This window comes from Rhinopithecus bieti, unplaced genomic scaffold, assembly GCF_001698545.2.
Source record: "Rhinopithecus bieti isolate Rb0 unplaced genomic scaffold, ASM169854v2 scaffold_1058, whole genome shotgun sequence".
NCBI lineage: Eukaryota > Metazoa > Chordata > Mammalia > Primates > Cercopithecidae > Rhinopithecus > Rhinopithecus bieti.
In genome coordinates, this window is record NW_016803341.1 from 197,089 (window position 1) to 219,769 (window position 22,681).

Consider the following 22,681-nt stretch of genomic DNA (forward strand, 5'->3'; position numbering starts at 1 on the left):
AGCCTTGCAAGGAGTAAACATTTCATTTATGGCTATAAACTTAACAATTAATCTTAACTTTTGGTGAGTATTTTTCTGTGTGTTTTTTTTTTCAATGCTATCATTGTGGGAAATCAGGCAAGGTTATATCAGAGGCTTTAATGCAGTTACTATCAGAAGCTAGTTTGGTTCTCTTTCAGATAAAAGTAACAAAAATATTTGCCTAAGACCAGGAACAACTTCTCCTTTCTTGTAATTTCTACACATATATTGATATTTATAGATAATCATGGAAAAAACAATTTGTCTAAAGTGAACCAAGTCATCTCCTGTGGACAACTCAAAACACTGTCCCACCAATCAAAATGCTACACCACACCAACTCTGCACCCTTAACTTAAAATCTCCTATAAGAAATATTTACCTAGTGCCTCCACAGGGTACTATTCATTTCCTAACTCTGCAGCTCCTCTGTAGTGGATTCACAGAGATGCTGCAGGATATTTTAAAATTCTAGGGAAAGGACAGTGATAAACTACTAGCTCAAGGTCAAAGTATCAACATCAGATAGTGTTATGTTCCTTTCAATGCTGTTGTGCCTTGGCAAAAGCTGGATTTTTGGCAGCTGCTGTAATAAAAAGCAGAAAATAAGAGAGGGTCCAACCTCATCTCATGGTTTGAGAAGCTGCATAGTGTCCAACAGCTACACATATGTCATTAGTTAAGTAATCGTGGTTATTTATGAACAAATTCTTTTTTCAAAAACCAAAACCAAAAATAAATAACAAATTTGTTAAATTAGTTGTTAGATCAAAACAATTAGTATTTATGTCCTAATTCCTTAGTTGCTATTTGAAAAAAATAATTGCTTATTATACATAAAGTGGAGAAAATAAATCAATGAAACACTAAGGGTACTGTGAACCAAGAAAGCTTAGAAACTTTGTCCTAGATGGAGCCCACTAACCCAAATAATGATCCATACAATTTCCTTCATCAAATATTTATAAATGCTTATGTGTATATAATATATCTGATCAAATAACTCATCTATCTGAACCAGAGATCAATGTATGAAAAGTTTCATATTTCACAGAAAAATTAAAGAGCACTGGATTTTGTCACTACAGAATCAACTAGCCAATACACAAATAAAATTTCAAATAATAAAACTTTGAATAATTTCTGCATAATACCTGAATGGGAGCTTTCAATGGTGGTATCTGATTTGGAATCCGGAGATGGAGGAATTTGTCTTAATTGTGGAACATAATACATCTTCGTACTACCAGAAGGCTTATATGGCAATAATAAAGGCTGACCTAAGGAGGTAAAAATCAGAACAATTAATACGAAAAACATTTATTAATTCACTGAACAAATCTGGAATGCCTTCTATGTTTCAGGCAGTGTTCATGACTTTTGGAATTTATGAGTGAACAAAGAGAAAAGTATCTCTGCCTTCAAGAAGAATGAGAATTCTAGAGGAGGAAAATATACAGTAAATAATTAACATACTAAATGAGTAAATTATCTAGCATTTTAATAAATTATAAGTGATACAGAGAAAATATAGAAATGCTGAGGGTAATTAGGAATACAGGAGAAATTGAGGTTTAAATGTAGGGGAAACAGTTGAAGTAGGATAGTAGGGATAGGTTTCATTGAGATGACTTTTTAGCAATCCATTCCATATATAAATGACTCTAACTAAAAAACATCTTATCTTACATTGAACCGTAACCTGGTCATAATGAAGCCCTTATACTGGTCTTATTTTGCTTCCAGAGTCACAGACAATAAGTCTAATTCTCATCTGTGTGACAGGGCTTCAAAACATAGTTTCCACTGCAAGAGTATGAATTTTCAATATTAAGAAAATACATAAAAGTAAAAATTACAAAGTGCTACCACTCAAGGATAATTATTATTAACATTTTAATGTATATCTTACCCATCTTTTCCTGTTTTTTGTTTACAAAATTGTCTGCATATAGTATGCATAATTTGAAATTCAGCTTTTCTATTTTCTATTTAAAATAAAAATATTCATTTTACTTCCTATTCTTCACATTTGTATGGTTATACCACAGATTAAATATAGTGAACTCTTAGCTTAATGTTGAAAATGCAGGTTGTGTTAAAATGTTCAATTATAAAGAATTCTGTGAATAAAGATTTTCCCGTTTATATTTATTCTTCCCCATCACCCATCTGAGGTAAATTCTTTTACAAAGTGAAAATTACACCCTTCATGAAGTTTTAAAAAAGTACTGACTGCTAAATTGCTTATTAATATGTCTGTAACAATTTACTCTTCCTCCAACAGCACATGTAGAGTCATTAAGAAATGATTAATTGCTAAAAGGAATCTCATTTTAAAAATATGCCCTGATCTTACTATTACGGACTTTTTTTTTCTATATAATAGTTTTTCTTTCATGATTGGTAGAAACTGTCAAATATGCCCTCGTGTCCAACTTTCCTCCCTCCTTACATCTATACATCTATATATACTTCCAATCTCCCTCACAGCCATGTGTGAACGTGTGGGTAACTTTGATCAGTCCATGGGAAGAGTACGAGAATGTGTGCAACTTCCAGGCATTCCCGTAAAGTTATCCCATTAAAACCCCCCACTTCCTAGATACTGCAGATCATGATAGCGGTAGCAGTTACTCTAGACCCAGAAATGGAAGTCACACTTCCAGAGATGAAAGGATGCCAGAGCCACTAGACATGCAACTCAGCTATCTGCTCTAGACTACTTACCTATAATTTAGGGTTTCTGTGATAAAACAGTTATACCATAGCCTAAAGTAATAAGAAATGCAATTCCCAGGAAAGTCTTGGTGGTGTGCTGGAATCAGAACCAGCTGACTTGGGGGTACGCAGCCTAGTAAGACACCAGCCAAAATGGCCAAGGGAAACACTTGTGCCACTCCATACCCAAACCCAGACAGCACAGCTTGCAGCTCCAGGAGAGGCTCCTTCCTTTCACTTGGGAAGATGGAAGATTAAACAGGTCTTTGTCTTGCAACCTGGATACCAGCTCAGCCACAGTATGATAGAGATGCCAGGCAGAGTCCTGAGGCCTCCATTCCATGACCTAGCTCCTGGACAACATTTCTAGACACACCCTGGGCCAGAAAGGAACCTGCTGCCTTGAAGGACCCAGTCTTGGCAGGATTCATCACTTGCTGACTAAAGAATACCTCAGTCCTGAATAGTCAGCAGTGGTAGCCAGGCAGTATCACCTGGGTGAGACTCAGAGATGTGCTGGCCTCAGGTGTGACCCAGCAATTTCCCAGCTATGGTGGCTATGAGGAGAGACTCTCTTTGCTTGAGAAAAGGAGAGGGAAGATTAAATAGGACTTTGTTTTGCAGCTTAGGTGCCAGCTCAGCCACAGAGGAGTAGAGTACAAAGTAAGCTCCAGGAGTTCCTGATTCCAGGTGTTGGCTTGTGGATGTCATTTCTGGACCTGCCCTGGGCCAGAAGGGAGCCCATAGCCCTGAGGGGAGAGTCCTAGGCCTAGAAGCATTCACCCAAGCTGACAAAAGAGCCCTGGGGCCTTAAATGAATATCAGTGGTAGGCAGCCAGTACTCATCACAAGCCTGGGGCAGTGGTGGCCACAGGGAGTGACTCCTCTGTTTGTGGAAAAAAGAGGAAAGAAGGCGAAGAACTTTTTGTCTTGTGGCATAGATGTCAGTTCAGCCACAGCAGAATAAAGCACTAAGGTTTCTGACTTCAGGTCATGGCTCCCAGACAGCAATTCCGGACCTGCCTAGGGCCAGGGGGAAATCGCCACCCTGAAGGAAAGCACACAACACTGCCTGGCTTTGCCACCTACTGATTGCAGAGTCCCAAGGCCTTGAACAAACATAGGCAGTATCCAGGAAGTGGTTCCTGTAGACCTCAGGCGAGACCCAGTGTTTGCTGGCTTCAGGTCTGACCTAGAACAGTCCCACTGGTGGTGGCCACAGGGGTAGTTGTGTCACATCAGCTCCAAGCAGCTCAGCACAGAGAGAGAGACTCCATTCCTTTGGGAGAAAGTAAAGGAAGAGAACAAGAGTCTCTACCTGGTAATCCAGAGAATTATTCTGGATCTTATTAAAAACTTCTGATATGGTTTGGCTCTGAGTACCCAACCAAATCTCATCTCAAATTGTAATCCCCATATGTTGAGGCAGAGACCTGGTGGGAGGTGATCAGATTATGGGTGTGGTTCCCCCACATAGTTCTCATGATAGTGAGAGAGTTCTCATAAGATGTTGATGGTTTAAAAGTGTCAGTTTCCCCTGAGTTTTTTCTCCTGCTGCCATGTAAGATGTTTCTTGCTCCCCCTTCACCTTCCGCCATGACTGTTAGGTTTCCTGAGGCCTCCCCAGCGATGTGGAACTGTGAGTCAATTTAACCTCTTTTACTTGTAAATTACCCAGTCTCAGGTAGTATCTTTAAAGCAGTGTGAAAATGAATACAAAGAACTGGTGCCAGAAGTGGGGCACTGCTATAAAGATAACCTGAATATGTGGAAGCAACTTGGGAACCAGTTAACAGGCAGAGATTGGAACAGTTTGGAGGGCTTAGAGGAAGACAGGAAGATGTAGGAAAGTATGGAACATCCTAGAGGCTTACTGAATGACTGACCAAAATACTGACAGTGACATGAACAATGAAGTCCAGGTTGAAGTCGTCTCAGATGGAGATGAGAAACTTGTTGGGAAATGGCATAAAGGTCACTTTTGCTATGCATTAGCAAAGAGACTGGCAGCATTTTGCCCCTATCCTGGAGATCTATGGAACTCTGAACTTGAAAGAGATGATTTAGGGTATCTGGCGGGAGAAATTTCTGAACAGTAAAGCATTCAAGAGGTGACCTGGCTTATTCTGAAAGCATTCAGTTATGTACTTTCACAAAGAGAGGGTTTGAAATTGGAACTTATGTTTAAAAGGGAAGCAGAGTATAAAAGTTTGGAAAATTTGCAGCCTGACTACGCAGTAGAAAAGAAAAACCCATTCAAGGAATTCAAGCTGGCTGCAGAAATTTGCATAAGTTACGAGGAGCCAAATGTTAGTAGCCAAGACAATGGGGAAAATGTCTCCAGGGCATGTCAGAGATCTTAATGGGAGTCCCTTCCATCCCAGGCCTGGAGGCCTAGGAGGGAAAAATGGTATTGTGGGCCAGGCCCAGGGCCCAGCTGCTCTGTGCAGCCTTGGGACTTGGTGCCCTGTGTCCCAGCTGCTCCAGCTCCATCTGTGGCTAAAAGGACAACAGTTCAGGACATTGCTTTAGAGGGTGCAAGCCCCAAGCTTTGGCAGTTTCACCTGGTGTTGGGCTTACAGGTGCACAGAAGACATGAGTTGAGCTTTGGGAGCCTCCACCTAGATTTCAGAGGATGTATGAATGCCTGGATGTCCAGGAAGAAGTCTGCTGCAGGGGCAGAGGCCTCACGGAGAACCTCTACTAGGGCAATGCAGACTGGTAACATGGGTTGGAGCCCCATTAACAGTCCCTACTTGGGTACAGCCTAGTGGAGCTGTGAGAAGAGGGCCATCATCCTCTAGAGCTCAGAATCCACCAACAGCTTGCACTGAAAAGCTGCAGGCACTAAACACTAGCTCATGACAGTAGCTGTGGGAGCTGTACCCTGCAAAACCTCAGGAGTGGAGCTGCCCAAGGCCGTGGGAGCCAACCCCTTGCATCAGCATGCCCTGGATGTATGACATGGAATCAAAGGAAATTTTGGAGCTTTAAGATTTAATGACTGCCCAGCCAGGCTTCAAACTTGCATGGGGCCTGTAACCCCTTTGTTTTAGCCAACTTCTCCCATTTGGAATGGGAACATGTATCCAATGCCCGTACCCCCACTGTATCTTGGAACTAACTTGTTGTTTATTTTACAGGTTCACAGGCAGAAGGGACCTACCTGTCTTGTCTCAGATGAGACTTTGGACTTGGATTTTGGGTTAATGCTAGAATGAGTTGACTCTGGGGGACTATTGGGAAGGCATGATTGGTTTTTAAATGTGAAAAGGACATGAGATTTGGGAGGGGCCGGCGTGGAATAATATGGTTTGGCTCTGTGTCCCTAGTCAAATCTCATCTCAAATTGTAATCCCCACATGTTGAGGGAGGGACCTGGTGGGATGTCATTGGATCATGGGGGCAGTTTCTCTCATGCTGTTCTTGCGACAGTGAGGGAGCACTCATGAGATCTTAATGGTTTTAACGTGGCAGTTATCCCCGAGCTTCCTCTCTTTCTCCTGCCACCATGTAAGATGTGCCTTGCTTTCCCTTCACCTTCTGCCATGATTGTTAAGTTTCCTGAGGCCTCCCCAGCCATGCAGAACTGAGTCAATTAAACCCCCTTTCTTTATAAATTAACCAGTCTTAGGTAGCATACTTATAGCAGTTTGAAAATGGACTAATACAACCTCCAAAGTGGTACCTCTACAAGTCTGCAAGAGCCACAGTGTTACGAGGCTTGAGGTGCCCCCTAATGGAGATATGGCCACAGTGACCAAAAACTCAGACCATAACACCCAACTCCCTTTGAATTCCTTGAAAGCATTCCCGAGAAGGATGGGTATAAACAAAGTCAGACTGTGAAGACTACAATAAATACCTAATTCTTCAATGCTCAGACACCAACAAACATCCACAAGCTTCTTGACCATCTACGAAAACATGACCTCACCAAATGAACTAAATATGACACTAAAAACCAATCCTGGAAAAACAGAGATGTGGAACCTTTCAGACAAAGAATTCAAAATATCTGTTTTGGCTGGGTGCAGCGGCTCATGCCTGTAATTCCACAACTTTGGGAGGCCGAGACAGGCAGATCACCTGAGGTCAGGAGTTCGAGACCAGCCTGGACAACATGGTGAAACCCTGTCTCTACTAAAAATACAAAAATTAGCCGGGTGTGGTGGTGCACCCCTGTAGTCCCAGCTCCTCGGAAGGGTGAGGCAGGAGAACTGCTTGAACCCAGGGGACAGAGGCTGCAGTGAGCCGAGAATGCACCACTGTACTCCATCCTTGGCGAAGGAGCAAGAGTCCATCTCAAAAAAAAAAAAAAAAAAAACTGCTTTGAGGAAACTCAAAGAAATTCAAGATAACACAGAGAAAGAACTCAGAATCCGATAAGATAAATTTAACAAAAAGAATAAAGCTAAACCTCTATATTTCATCATATACAAAATCAAATCAAAATGGATTAAAGACTTAAATCCAAGACCTCAAGCTATGAAACTACTAGAAGAAAACATTGGGAAAACTCTCTAGGACATTAAAGATTAACAAAGATTTATTGAGTTATATCCCACATGCAGAGGTTACCAAAGCAAAAACAGACAAATGGGATCACATCAAGTTAAAAAGCTTCCACACAGCAAAGGAAACAACAGTGAAGAGACAAACCACAGAATAGGAGGAAATATTTGCAAACTATCCATCTGACAAGGGATTAGTAGCTATAATGTAAAAAGAACTGAAACAACTCTATAGGAAAAAAATCTAATAATCCGATTTAACAATGAGCAAAAGATCTGAACAAACATTTCTCAAAACAAGACACATAAACGGCAAACAGGCATATGAAAAGGTGCTCAACATCAGTGATCACCAGAGAACTGCAAAGCAAAACTACAATGAGATACCATCTCACCCCAGTTAAAATGGTTTTATTCAAAAGATATACAACAAATGTTGGCAAGAATGTGGAGAAAAGGGAATTCTCGTACACTATTGCTGGGAATGTAAATTAGTACAACCACTACAGAGAACAGTTAGTTTGGAGATTCCTCAAAAACTACAATTAGAGCTAACATATGATCCAGCAATCCCACTGCTAGGTATATAACCAAAGTAAGTAAATCAGTATGTCAAAGAGATAAATCTGCACCCCATGTTTATTGCAGCACTGTCCACAATAGCCAAAATTTAGAAGCAACCTAAGTGTCCATCAATAGATTAATGGATAAATTAACCTATTACATATACACAATGTAGTACATACACACAAAGGCAGTACATATACACAATGGAATACTATTCAGTCATAAAAAATAATGAGAGCCTGTCATTTGCAGCAACATGGATGAAACTGGAGGTCATTATATAAAGTGAAATAAGCCAGGCACAGAAACGGAAAGCTTCACATGTTCTCACTTATTTGTGGGATCTAAAAATTAAAACAACTGAATTCATGGACAAACATAGAGAGAAAAATGGCTACCAGAGGCTGGGAAGGGTAGTGAGTGGTGTGGGGGAAGTGAGGATTGTTAATGGGTATAAAAATATAGTTAGATAATCAGTAAGACATAGTATTTGATAGCACAACAGGGTCTACAGTCAATAATTCATTGTACATTTTAAAATAACCAAAAGACAGCTAGGCGTGGTGGCTCATATCTGTAATCCAGCACTTCGGGAGGCCAAGGCAGGCAGATCACTTGAGGTCAGGAGTTCGAGACCAGCCTGGCCAACATGGTGAAATCCTGTCTCTACTAAAAATACAAAATTTAGCCGGGCATGGTGGCGGGCACCTGTAATCCCAGCTACTCAGGAGTCTGAGGCAGGAGAATTGCTTGAACCAAGGAGGCAGAGGTTGCAGTGAGCTGAGATCATCCCACTGTACTCCAGCCTGGGCGACAAAGCAAGACTCCATCTCAAAATAACATAACATAACATAACATAACATAACATAACATAACATAACATAACAAAAATAATGTAACTGGACTGTTTGTTAACACAAAGAATGGATAAATGCTTGAGGTGATGGATATCCCATTTACCTTGATGGGATTATTATACATTATATGCCTATATCAAAATAGCTCATGTACCTCATAAATATCTATGTCTACTATGTACCCAGAAGAATTAAAATAAAATAAATTTTAAAGATAAATCAAGCAGTTCAAAAGAACAGTTCCATTAGAACTTTGTGCAGAATTACTTTAGAGTATAAATGTATATGGGAATAAATGATAACTTTACAATATTCACCCTTCCATCCTAGAATCATACCTTTCTTTTAATTTAGTCAATTATTATTTTCTGTCTCTACAAAAGGATTAATGTTTCCTGCATTAGGTCATTTCAAATTTTTGTTTAGGTTATTTCTAAGCATTTCATAGGGTTGTATTGCTCATATGATTATGAATTTTGAATACAGCTACCATTTCTCATGGCTAAAAACCTTCAGTTCCTTCCATTTCTCCTTATTTTTAGAGACCACGGTTTTCTCTTATATCCTGTCACCATTTCTTGATGGACTCCTAGTCACTCGTCTCTAGTTAATAAAACCCAAATCCCTCTAGACTGATTCTGATTGTCCTGGAGTAGAATTAGCTGTCCTTCTCTGGAAACAATACTCTTTTTTGGTGGGGGGGGAGAGGCGGGGGGAGAGGAAGTCTCCCTCTGTCGCCCAGGCTGGAGTGCATTGGCAAGATCTCTGCTTACGGCAACCTCCGCCTCCCAGGTTTAAGCAATTATCCTGCCTCAGCCTCCCGAGTAGCTGGGATTACAGGCATGTGCCACCATGCCCGGCTAATTTTTGTATTTTCAGTAGAGATGAGGTTTCACCATGTTAGCTAGGCTGGTCTCAAACTCCTGACCTCAGGTGATCCACCCTCCTTGGCCTCCCAAAGTGCTGGGATTACAGGTGTGAGCCACCACACCTGGCCAGAAACAATAATCTTTATATTACTTAGAACTGTGTCACCATCTTTGGCAACTCTATCACTCTGATAACTTATTTTGGCAATGAATTCCATATTGTTAGTAGCCTGCTTCTAAGGAAGAAATTCACTTCCAAGCAAAGGAAATGAGACAAAAGGTTGATGCCTAAAGGGATTTCCTGTCCTTATCCATGCTGTATGGACCACAACTATGCTAAACCTAAAATATAAATAAATAAAGTGAGTGAGCTATTTACTGAAAATTGTTATGGCATAAGCTGGGGAACACCACTTTCTGAGTCTACAATGCTTTCTTACGGCATATGGGATATGCTCTGAACCACAGACGGTACTTGCCTATACCGAGTACCAGATAGAACGCGTGCATTTGGGAACAAAGAAGCTTTTTAAGAAGTTTTTGCTTTCAACCTTTGTGACTATAAGTGTTGTTAGATGGAAGATCTTGGAAATAAGAAAGGGACAATTCTACCAGGGACAGGAGCCACCTAGCTACTTAACATTTTTTATATCACTAAAGCAAAACACAGAGCAGCATACAGAGTGCTGACTAAATCTATGATTGACCTGAATTATCCAGAAGAAATAAGGTTACTTTTAAAAAGGAGTATGATTAACACCTAGAGGTATTAATTTCTATCACTGGGCATGGCAAAGTGACCTCTAAAGAAAGTCCAGTCAAGAAATTAATAAAAAAATGACCTTGGCCAGGCGCAGTGGCTCATACCTGTAATTCCAGTACTTTGGGAGGCCGAGGTGGGCGGATCACGAGGTCAAGAGATGGAGATCATCCTGGCCAACATGGTGAAACTCCATCTCTACTAAAAATACAAAAATTAGCTGGGCATGGTGGTGCACGCCTGTAGTCCCAGCTACTTGGGAGGCTGAGGCAGGAGAATCCTTGAACCTGGGAGGTGCAGGCTGCAGTGAGCCGAGATCACGCCACTGCACTCCAGCCTGGAGATGGAGCGAGACTCTGTCTCAAAAAAAAAAAAAAAAAAAAAAAGGACCTCAACCTTAGTCTGAGACAACTTAGGAATATTTGTACCACTCTATCAGGTAAAAGAAAAAAAAAAAAAGCTGTAGCCTGCAATTCTATTTGGTCATTGCCGCAGTTATTGTTAGAATCTGATTTATTAATTTTCTTTCTCCATCGGTGTATATTAAGCTTGACAGCAATGGCTGAATCTGCCACGCAGCTCACAGGTTGGAGAAAAATTAACAGCAACGACTGGACAAAATTACAATGGACCCAGAGCAGAAATGACTATCACATGGAGATGGATCTGAGACAAATAAAGAACTTTTTGAAGTTTTTTGAAGTCCTCAGAAACTCTGTTTGGGTGTAGTAGTCTTAAGGTTACACTGGACTGCCTGTCTAGGGGAAGAAGTGAATACATAGCAGATAATGGCTGCTTCCGGGAAAGGAAAAAAGCACTAGAAAGGGGTAGAGGAACTTGTTAATTCAGAGTAATGGGTAAGCAGTCATGTAGTTAACATACAATTCTTTGTACCTTAAAATGTTTTGTACCAAAAAAAAAAAAATCCTCATAAAATTTTACTTTTGACCCACAGTGTTGAAAATAGTAATTAGTAAACCAAATAATATTAATTCTTTGATAAAAAGTTTATATGAACCATAAATCATAGTGTCTATAAATTGATCCATCTGATGACAGCAGAGGTTTAAAACATGCTTTTTTTTTTTTTGGAGACGGAGTCTCTCTCTATCACCCAGGCTGGAGTGCAGTGGCGCAATCTCGATTCACTGCAAGCTCCACCTCCCACGTTCATGCCATTCTCGTGCCTCAGCCTCCCGAGTAGCTGGGACTACAGGCGCCCGCCAAAATGCCCGGCTATTTTGTGTGTGTGTGTGTGTGTGTGTGTGTGTGTGTGTGTGTGTGTTTAGTACAGACCAGGTTTCATCGTGTTAGCCAGGATGGTCTTGATCTCCTGACCTCGTGATCTGCCCGCCTCAGCCTCTCAAAGTGCTGGGATTACAGGTGTGAGCTACTGCACACTGCTTTTATAGCTGTTTCTTCTCTTGTGTTTCTGCCACCACCATGAGAACACCACACTCTAGGATAGTTATTGACCCATTAGCCTGAGTCTCAGAAAGAAGTATCTGGAACAGACCCAAACCATTTCTGCATCTTACAGCCAGCCCAGCCAAAGTCCAATTGACCCATAAGCCTGTGAGTAAGAAAAACAAACGTCTGCTGTTACAAACCATGGAGATTTTTTAGGTTGTTTGTTGTACTGTATCACTGTAACAACAGGTAACCAACACATAAAGGTGTTCTTTGTGATGATTCATTAAACTATATATATATATTTTTGGTATGCTTTAATTTCACAAGAAAAATGTTCAAGAATTATAACCATCTTAGTATATAAATGCACTTACTTAAATTCAATGCAATTTAAATGCTGAACCAAACATTTTTCTTTACATTTAGGTATATTCTATCTATATGTGTAGATGGACAAGTTTTTTGTGTAAGTAGAGAAACTTAAAATGTACTTTCAGTAGATTTGTCCAAAATAGTAAATATTTAAAAAATTAGTAAAGTTTCCATCTTCATTTGGGGAAGAATGGAAACTTAATTGTTAATTTTCCTGCTACTTACCCAAAAAAGAAAATAATATACAATTTGCTCTAATTCTAAATCTTATATGGTAAAAGTACTATCAAAATATCACTGAAACTATAGCATATGAATGTTCACCTTACGGTAGAGACTGCTGAATGTTCACCTTATGGCACAGACTGCTACCTATTCACCAAAATCCATTTCTTCTTCATTTTGGAAAACACAGCTGAACTACATTCCTGAAAGTGATTTGGATTACTTCCAGACCTGGCCTGTAAACACCTCTTATATTTGCTCCTCCATGCTTTCTGTTCCTTCCAGCTGACCATGAAGGTAAATCCAACATAACCTCGGGTTATGTATCTTAAAGACAATAGAGCAAGAAGTCAACCTGGGTCTCTGGTGATTGCTTTATAAGCAAGAGATAAACTGCTATTGTGTTTGCACTATCATATGTTTATGCATCTATCTGTTATAGTATTTAGTATATACATACTCTATATACACACTATATAGTAATAACATTACTATAATACAAGATAATTTATCTGCCCTTTTAAAAGCAGACCTCAATTACTTTCAAGTTGTTATGAACTACTTGCATTTTATTGCAAATATGAGACAAAATATGTTTTAACCACAAACAGCATGAGTTCTACATGTTAACTCTGCTAGAAATTAAGATAAAAATATAATAAATCATATTCTGTTGACAGCTATGCAAATAAAAGACAGATATAATCATATGGACCCTAATTCTTAAATTAAAATTAGGTTTTCTGACTAGAAAGGCACAACCACAAATTTCTAACATAATTACACAAAAGAGCTGGTCTAACAATCTAAAATGAAATCACATTCTCTTACCATCTGTGCCACGAGAAAAAGTAACCTGCTGGACTGAAGATGATGAGGCAAACTTGACAGGAGCTTTGCGTAGTTTCTGGTTACCAGGCTCTGTAATTTCATGTCCACGATCTTCAGCATTAATAAAAATCTCAGATGAAAATAGGGTCTTTTCTGGACTTTCTGTTGTTATTTGAGTGACTGCATCAGATGACAGTTTTTCAGAGAAAGCAGAAAGTGGAGTCTTTATCTTCTCTGGTAATCTAACCAAAAAAGAGAAAGAATACAGCAGGTTATATCCTTGGCCTATTAGAAACTGAAATCTCTTTCCAAAAGTGGTTTCAGGGAATATTTAAGTAGCAATAGGAATATTTTGTGGACACATCAACGTCAAACGTTATTAAGGTAAAATTTCTGCAGTACCCTTTATTTTGTTTGATACAATGTTATCACACATTTACTTTTATCTTAAAACCTACTTTTAATTTAGAATGTTAAAGTATATAATTTAGTTGAGGAAATGGTATTTTTCAGCTGAATTGAAAATACATTTTTTTAAATTACTAGATGTCCATTATAAATTAGGGGACTGTGCTAAATACACACAGTGTACAAACATAAACAAGAAACAGAGCATTCCGTCAAGGAGTTCTGGGAGAACCAGGAGTTTTCAAGGTTGTAGTTATATCTTAAGATCATAGGGAATTAATATTAAAACAGAGTGGAGCAAGTAAATAACTGAATACATAAATAATTGGAAAGAAGAAGCAAATTTTGCTTTAGAAGAAGTCCAGATAACAGATGTGGATACCTCCCACCAAAGAAGGTTAAGCTTAATCTTCCCCTCCTCCTTTGTGTATGCACTGAACTGAGTGACTGGATTTCAAAACATAGAGTATAAGAAGGGAAAAATAGTAACTTATTTCCATGGTGGAGACACCTAGCAAGCACTGCCTTATCCAAGTGATCAGTTAACATCACCAATGATGATGTGGATACCACATATGCAACCTAGGCAATGCCATTCTAGACACAGAAATGGGCAATTTCACGATGAAGACACCAAAAGCAATTGCAACAAAAGCAAAAGTTGACAAATGGGATCTCATTAAACGTAAGAGCTTCTACACAGCAAAAGAAAAATTATTAACAGAGTAAACAGACAACCTACAGAATGGAAGAAAATATTTGCAAACTATGCATCTGATAAAGGTCTAGTATCCAGCATTTATAAGCAACTTAGTGGGCAAAGGATATGAACAGACATTTTTTAAAAGATATATATGTGGCTACCACGCATAAGAAAAAAGCTCAATATCACTGATTACATAAATGCAAATCAAAACCACAATGAGATACCATTTCACATCAATCAGAATGGCTGTTATAAAAAAGTCAAAATATAACAGATGCTGTCAAGGTTGCAGAGAAAAGGGAGTGGCTGTACACTGTTTGTGGGAATGTAAATTAGTTCAACCACTGTAGAAGGCAGTGTGGCAATTCCTCAGAGAGTTAAAAACAAAACTACCATTTGACTCAGCAATCCATTGCTGTGTACATACCCAAAGAAATATAAATCATTCTACCATAAAGACACATGCACACAAATGTTCATTATAGTACTATTCACAATAACAAAGACATGAAATCAACTTAAATGCCCCATAAATGACAAACTGGATAAAGAAAATGTGGTACATTTATACCATGGAATACTATGCAGCCATATAAAAGAACAAGATCATGTCCTCTGAAGAATATGGATGGAGCTGGAGGTCATTATCCTTAGCAAACTAATGCAGGAACAGAAAATCAAATACTGCATCCTCACAATTATAAGTGGGAGCTAAATGATGAGAAGTCATGGATACAGAGAGGGGAACAACAGACCCTGGGGCCTACTTGAGGGTGGAGGGACGGGGGAGAGAAACAGAAAAAAAAACAAACTACTGGGTACTAGGCTTATACCTGGGTGGTGACATAACCTGTAAAACAAACCCCCATGACACGAGTTTACCTATAGAACAAACTGGAACATGTATCCCCTGAACCTAAAAGTTTAAAAATAAAAAATAGGTCGGGCGCAGTAGCTCATGCCTGTAATCCCAGTATTTTGGGAGGCCGAGGTGGGTGGATCACCTGAGGTCAAGTCTGGCCAACATGGTGAAACCACGTCTCTACTAATAATACAAAAATTAGCCAGGCGTGGTGGTGCATGCCTGTAATCCCAGCTACTCGGGAGGCTGAGGCAGGAGAATCGCCTGAACCCAGGGAGCAGGGGTTTCAGTGAGCCGAGATCGTGCCATTGCACTCCAACTTGGGCGACAAGAGCGAAACTCAGTCTCCAAAAATATAAAATAAAATAAAATGAAAAAAAAAAAAAAAGATGTTAACAACAGGAGAAGCTAGGAGAGAGGTATAAGGAACTCTATTATATGTGTATCTTTTCTGTAACTCTAAAATTACTTGAAAATAAGGCCTGGCACAGTGATTCACACCTGTGATCCCAGTACTTTGGGAGGCTGAGGCAGGAGGATCACTTGAGCCCAGGAGTTAAGTGACCACCCTGGGCAATGTGGCAAGACCATCTCTACAAAATATAAAAAAACAGGCACAGTGGCATGCGCCTATAGTCCCAGCAACTGAGGAGACTGAGACAGAAGGATTGCTTGAGACCAAAAGTTTGAGGCAGCAGTGAGCCATGACTGCACCACTGCACTCCAGAGCCTGGGTAACAGAGCAAGACCTTGTCTCTATAAGAAAAAAAAAAAAAAAAAAGAATAAAACTTTCAAAAAATCACTTGAAAATAAAGTTTCAAGAAGAGAATAGGCCGGGCGCGGTGGCTCAAGCCTGTAATCCCAGCACTTTGGGAGGCCGAGACGGGCGGATCACGAGGTCAGGAGATCGAGACCATCTTGGCTAACACGGTGAAACCCCGTCTCTACTAAAAAATACAAAAAAAACTAGCCGGGCGCGGTGGCGGGCGCCTGTAGTTCCAGCTACTCCGGAGGCTGAGGCAGGAGAATGGCGTAAACCCGGGAGGCGGAGCTTGCAGTGAGCGGAGATCCGGCCACTGCACTCCAGCCTGGGCGACAGAGCGAGACTCCGTCTCAAAAAAAAAAAGAAGAGAATAATGCTGTATTGTATTAGAGTAATATCTAGAATATATCACAAAAGTAGAACTTTCGAGTCTATACTATATGCCTACCATTCACTAATTGAAAAGGACAGTTATGATAAAAGAAACAAAAACGTCAATTCCCCTTACGAACATAAATACAAAAATCCTAAACAAAATGTTAAGACAACAAAATGCAGCGCGCGTGTGTGTATGCTGTGTGCTTGCTCTCATTTCACACACACATACATTTGTGTGTAGTTGAATCTCTACCATGATAGTTTACCCCAGGAACACAAGATGAGTTAACATAAAAAAAAAAAAAAGTGATTAACCACCTACCTCAACAGAATAAAGGAGAAACACACATGACCATATCAATATAGGCAGAGAGAGCATTTAATAAAACTCAGTAATTATGCATGACAAAAACTCATAGCAAAGATAAACTACAAAAAACCCTAAAGCAATCATTGTGTTTACTAGTAGAATGTTGAAAATATTGCCTGTGAGATTAGGAACAAAATAAGGATGCCAACTCTTACCACTTCTATTCAATATTTTAGTAAGGTGTTAAATGGTATTAGTAGTAAGGCAGGAAAAAAGAAGAGGTATGGATAAGAAAGAATAGCTACTTTTCATATTTGATATAATTGTGTACATAGAAAAATCCAAAAGAATCTACATGTAACTTACTAGGATGTAACTTTTAGAAAATTTGCCAGATACAAGATCAAATTTTAAAAGTCCATTAGATTTTCTTTATCATAGAAGTTATAAAATTAAAATCTAAAAGTATGTCATAAAATAGTACCAAAATATCAAATACCTAATAAAGTATAATAAAAGATACAAGAACTTTATATAGAATACTATTAATATATTACAGAGAGAAGTTAAGGGTGATCTAAATGGGTCTTCCATTTCCAAGTAGGATGAGGTAGGGAGCCATATACCATCACTCCTACTTTAACAAACAAACAAAATGAAATCACATTTTTTAAAAAAAAGTCTTGGCCCGGAGCGGGGCGGTGGCTCAAGCCCTGTAATCGCCACCCAGGCACTTTGGGAGGCCGAAGACGGAGCGGATCACGAGGTGCAGGAGATCGAAAGAGCCATCCTGGCCTAATATGGTGAACAACCATGTCTCATACTAAAAACATACAAAAAACTAGCCGGGCGACGAGGCGGGCCCGCCCTGTAGTCCAGCTACATCGGCGAGGCTGAGACATGGAGAATGGCTTGAACCCGGGAGGCGGACTTGCAGTGAGCTGCGAGACCGGCCACTGCAATCCAGCCTGGGCGGCAGAGCAATGACTCCGTCTCAAAAAAAATAATAAAATAAAAAATAAAAAAAAAATAAAAAAAATAAAAAAAATAAAAAAAGTCTTACAGCTATAGAAACAATGAGGAAATATTACCAATTAACATGCTAGAGAGAGGAATTTGGTGATTCTAGGCCAGGGTTTGGTGTAGGTAGACATAAACTACTGACAAAGAGAAATCACCGAGCTTTTGATGAACATGAAGGCTGTCACGATGGTGTGACATGATGGAATCTAGCAGGATATCCATCTGATTTCCCCCACAAGACATTTCCTGAGTGTTGGGGTGGTATGGGAGACTGGTGGTCAGTCAGAGCAATAGACTGAAATCTCATTCATACTCATGGCACTGTAAGAGATCAAGTCCCACTAGATGGAGAGGCCTGGGACAAACACACATCAGCTCTCCTCCTTAAAACATTTGCCAAATGTTGTACCTGCTTAAGGCAGGTGGCTTAATAACTAATGCTTGAGATAGAGAACTTTTAAAGGTAAGGAATTAAAGACTCACTACACTCAGTCAAAAGTGAGAAGGGCCAACCCTAAGAAAGGGGCTGAGTGAGAAAAACAGTAAAATTATTTGCAAGACTACTAATGAAATGAATTTCCCTTGAGAAAGTGTAACTGCAACAAATACTTGACTCGTGTCCTCCTTACAACATTTACCATATTCTACAGCTGTGAGGGTAAAGAGTCTAAAGAGCTGAATTCAAACATCTGAAAGCCTGAACTGAGCTCTTACAATATTTAATTGTTGAAAAACCAAAGACCTGTCAGGCTTAAAGCAAAAATTATTTTTTTTTATTTCATGTCTTTGCTATTGTGAATAGCAATAATATGATGAAAATTGATTATATGTGTTTTTTCAGTAGAATGATTTATTTTGTTTTGGGTATATACCCAGTAATGGGGCTGTTGAGTTGAATGGTAGTTCTGTTTTAAGCTCTTTAAGGAATCTCCACAGTTTTCCCCAGTGGCTGAACTAAGTTATGCTCCCATCAACACTATACAAGCCTTCCCTTTCTTCTGCAACCTCACCAACATCTGTTATTTTTTTACTTTTTATAAGTAGCCATTCTGATTAACATGAGATGGTATCTCATTGTGGTTTTGATTTGCACTTCTTGAATGATTAGTGATGTGGAGCATTTTTTCATATATTTGTTGGCCGCAAATATGTCTTCTTTTGAGAAGTGTCTGTTCATGTCCTTTGCCCATTTTAAAAATAGGGTTGTTTTTTGCTTGTTGAACTGTTTAAGTCCCTTACAGATTCTGGATATTAGACCTTTGTTGGATGCACAGTTTGCAAATATTTTGTCCCATTCTGTAGGTTGTTCACTTACTATGCTGATGGTTTCTTTTGTTGTGAAGAAGTTTTTTATTACTGACTCAATTTCAGAACTCATTATTGGTCTGTTCATGATTTCCATTTCTTCCTGGCTCAATCTTGGGAGGTTGTATATTTCTAGGAATTTATCCATTTCTTCTAGGTTTCCTAGTTTTTGTGTGAATAGGTGTTCATAATAGTCTCTGAGTGTGTGTATGTGTGTATTTCTGTGGAGTCAGTGATAGTGTCACCTTTGCCATTTCTGATTGTACTTATTTTGTCTTCTTTTTTCTTTAACAATTTAGTTAGTGGTCTGTCAATCTTGTTTATTCTTTGGAAGAATCAATTTTTGATTTAGTTAATCTTTTGCATGGATTTTCGCATCTCAGTTTCATTCAGTTCAGCTCTAATTTTGGTTATTTATTTTCTTCTGTTAGCTTTGGGATTGGCTTGCTCTTTTCTAGTCCCTCTACGTGCAAATATCCTCAATCTCTATTATCCTCTTATTTACAATATTCAACACATAAAACATTATGTAACATATGAAGCAGGAAAAAATGACCAAAAATTGAGAGAAAAAATAGACAAGAAAACTGATTTACACGGGAGTTAGCTACTAGTTAGCACAAAAGATTTCAAAATGATTATTAATATATTCAGAGCAAAAGATAAAGGGAAGTAGATAAAAATGGAAAATCTCAACAGAAAACTACAATCTATTAAAAAAAGAAACGAATATTTCAGAATAAAAAATACATTATCTGAAATTTGATTGAATGGTAGTAGAAGCAAATAGACACTGTGTGAAACCAATTTGTAAATTCAAAAAGTCTACAGAAAACTACCGAACAGAAAAAGAATGAATAGATGCCAGCATAAGAGACTCACGGGGCACAGACATATAATCCAATATATGTGTAATTTTATTCCTAGGAGAAGAGACAAGAGTGCAGAAACAATACTTATGAGTTAATGGGTAAGAATTCTCCAAAACAGGTAAAAGACTTAATCTACTGAGTTAAGAAGCTCAGTGAACACAAAGGAATACAAAGAAAAACCAATTCTTGGGGCATCAAAGCCAAACTGCTGAAAATCAAAAGTGCAAAAACAACAATGACATTTGGGCCGGGCGCGGTGGCTCACGCCTGTAATCCCAGCACTTTGGGAGGCTGAGGCGGGTGGGTCACGAGGTCAGGAGATTGAGACCATCCTGGCTAATACAGTGAAACCCCTTCTCTACTAAAAAATACAAAAAATTAGCCAGGTATGGTGGCAGGCACCTGTAGTCCCAGTTACTTGGGAGGCTGAAGCAGGAGAATGGCATGAACCCGGGAGGCAGAGCTTGCAGTGAGCAGGAATCATGCCACTGCACTCCAGCCTGGGCGACAGAGCAAGACTCTGTCTCAAAAAAAAAAAAAAAAAAAAAAAGAGAGAGAATGACACTTGGTCTTTCAACAAAGATAGTAGCTCTTTAAAGTGCTGAAATAAAAACCTATAATTCTATAACCAACGGAAATACATTTTTTTAAACCAAACAAATAAAAGCTAAGATAATCCCCAGAAGACTTCAGGAAATACCAAAGGAAAATTTTAGGCTGAAGGAAAATGATCCAACATAGTACAGAACTGCTAGAAAGAATGTAGAACACTTAAAGGATGTGTGTGTGTGTGTGTGTGTAAATATATACATGTACATATACATACATACACCCTTATGTATATATACATATTTTACTTTGTTTTATATTTCCTGTATACATATATATGGAAAAGAATGTTGTTTGTTCAAAGCAACAATAATAATGTCTTGTGGGATTTAGAACATGTAGAACAGAAATATATATGACAACAAAAGCAAAAATACGAGGAGTAAATAGAGTTCAACTGTCATAAGATACTTTGCTGCTCATAAAGTGGAAAAAATACTAACTTAAGGTAAACTGTAAAGTCAAGGAAGTATATTATAATCTCTAGGATAACCACTAAAAGGAAAAAAAGTAAAACAAGCCAATAGAGAAAATAACATGGAATAAAAATAATTAATTAACCGAAAATAATAAAGGATAGCAAAATCAACTAGCTCAATAATTATATTAAATGTAAATGAACTAAATATCTCAGTTATAAGATAAAGATTAACAGACAACATTAAAAATGAATAACATTCAACTATATGACATTGACAAGTGATGCACTTTACTGTGAGGTCACAGGTTGAAAGTAAAAGGATAGAAAAGATATATTAATCATAAAGTAATAAAAAATAAGCTTTCTATCCTCTTTCCCCTCTCCTGTGTTTCTATTCTCCCTTCCTTTTGTCTTTCCCATCCCAAACAATTGCATCTTAAAACCATTAGATGGGCAGAACAAAGCGGGAATCTGTAGCAAATGGAATGACAATGGGCCAGAGCAAGGTATCAGAATTTCATTAGGGTAAGGAAGGTGCCCATGTAAAGAAGTGTCATAGCACAGAGTATTAGAATTCAAGCAGGGCAAGGAGACAATCTCTGCAGAGGTGTGGCCTAGTGTGCAATAAAAGCACCAAATCAGGATAAGGAGGGCTTCCATGAAGAGGGAGGCCCACAAGACATGTAGAGTTAGAGCCCAAGCAGAATGAGGTAGGTTTCTCCACCCTGGGGTGTCCTTACATGGAGTGGCAGAGCTGCAGTAGAGAAGCAAAATAACTATACAGAGAGATAGCCTAGGTTGGAAAGTCAGATTTTCTGCAGGATGAGAAACGTGTCATACAGGGTAAGGGCAGTGTGGTGAGTCACTACTTAAGCAGGATGAAAGGAGTCAGTCTGACCTTGAATGTCAGAACCTGAGTGAGGAGGCTATCTACATGGTGTAGCCTGGCATCATGAGTCAAATCCTAAACAAGATAAAGGCATTTAAGTAGAGGGAAGACCAATGTGAGGTGTCATGAGCCTATGCAGTATGAGGAAGAAATCCATGCGAAGGGGTAGTTCAGCATGCGGAGTCAGAACCTAAGTGGCATGGGGAGAGTGTCCATATGTTGAGGGTGATGAGCATTCTGACACGGAAAAGTTAGAGACCAAGTAGGGAGGGGTGGTATACATATTGAGGAGTGGCCTAGCATGGAGTGCCAAAGCCCAGGCAGGGTGAAAAGAGCACCCACCCAAGGGGACAGACTGAATAAAGTGTTTGACACCAAGTGGAGAATTAGGGTCATCCTTGCTGAGGAGAGGTTGGCAAGAGATGAGAATATTCGTTATATAAAGCATACTGGAAGTGAGGTTACTCACTATTAGATATGAAAGTTACAAAAACAAAGAAAAAAGTAAAATAAAAATTAGATGAACATATGGTTTTTAATATATACAGAGAAATAAATATTAATGTAAATAAGTGTAGGGCTGAGAGCAACCCAGTAGCAACACATATGCCTAGTGTTTAAATCCTAGCCTCTAAACAGCACATTCCACTGGAAGAACAGACTTCTTGGAGAACTGGTTGATTTCAGAGCTGGAGAAGGAAAGTATAAGATGAGCCTGAAATATCTTGTGCCAGAAAGCAAAGACATGATCAAAAGATGACGGGGACATATGAAAAGGATACAGAGCCAGCTTGAAGGGGCTGCCACTGGCCACCAAATCTGTATTTGGAACATCAAAACAAATTACAATAGTAACAATAAACAGAATAAGAAAACTTGGTTTTGTATAATGTAAAATTTGCAAGTCTGAAATCTAATAAAGAATTTGTATCCAGAATATATAAAGATTCTCTAAATTCAACAGTAAAAAAAAAAAAAAAAAAA

General features: G+C 38.9%; 1 protein-coding gene across 1 annotated transcript in view; it reads right to left on the reverse strand.

The window, feature by feature from the left end:
* The window catches only part of ALMS1 (ALMS1 centrosome and basal body associated protein), a 236,937-nt gene that overhangs the window by 78,456 nt on the left and 135,800 nt on the right, over nucleotides 1-22,681 (reverse strand). The window contains exons 11-12 of the mRNA XM_017876541.1: nucleotides 13,151-13,392; nucleotides 1,176-1,301 (exon numbers count right to left, since the gene is read on the reverse strand). Coding sequence (XP_017732030.1) covers nucleotides 1,176-1,301; nucleotides 13,151-13,392 — 368 coding nt within the window. The remainder of the gene's footprint in view (nucleotides 1-1,175; nucleotides 1,302-13,150; nucleotides 13,393-22,681) is intronic.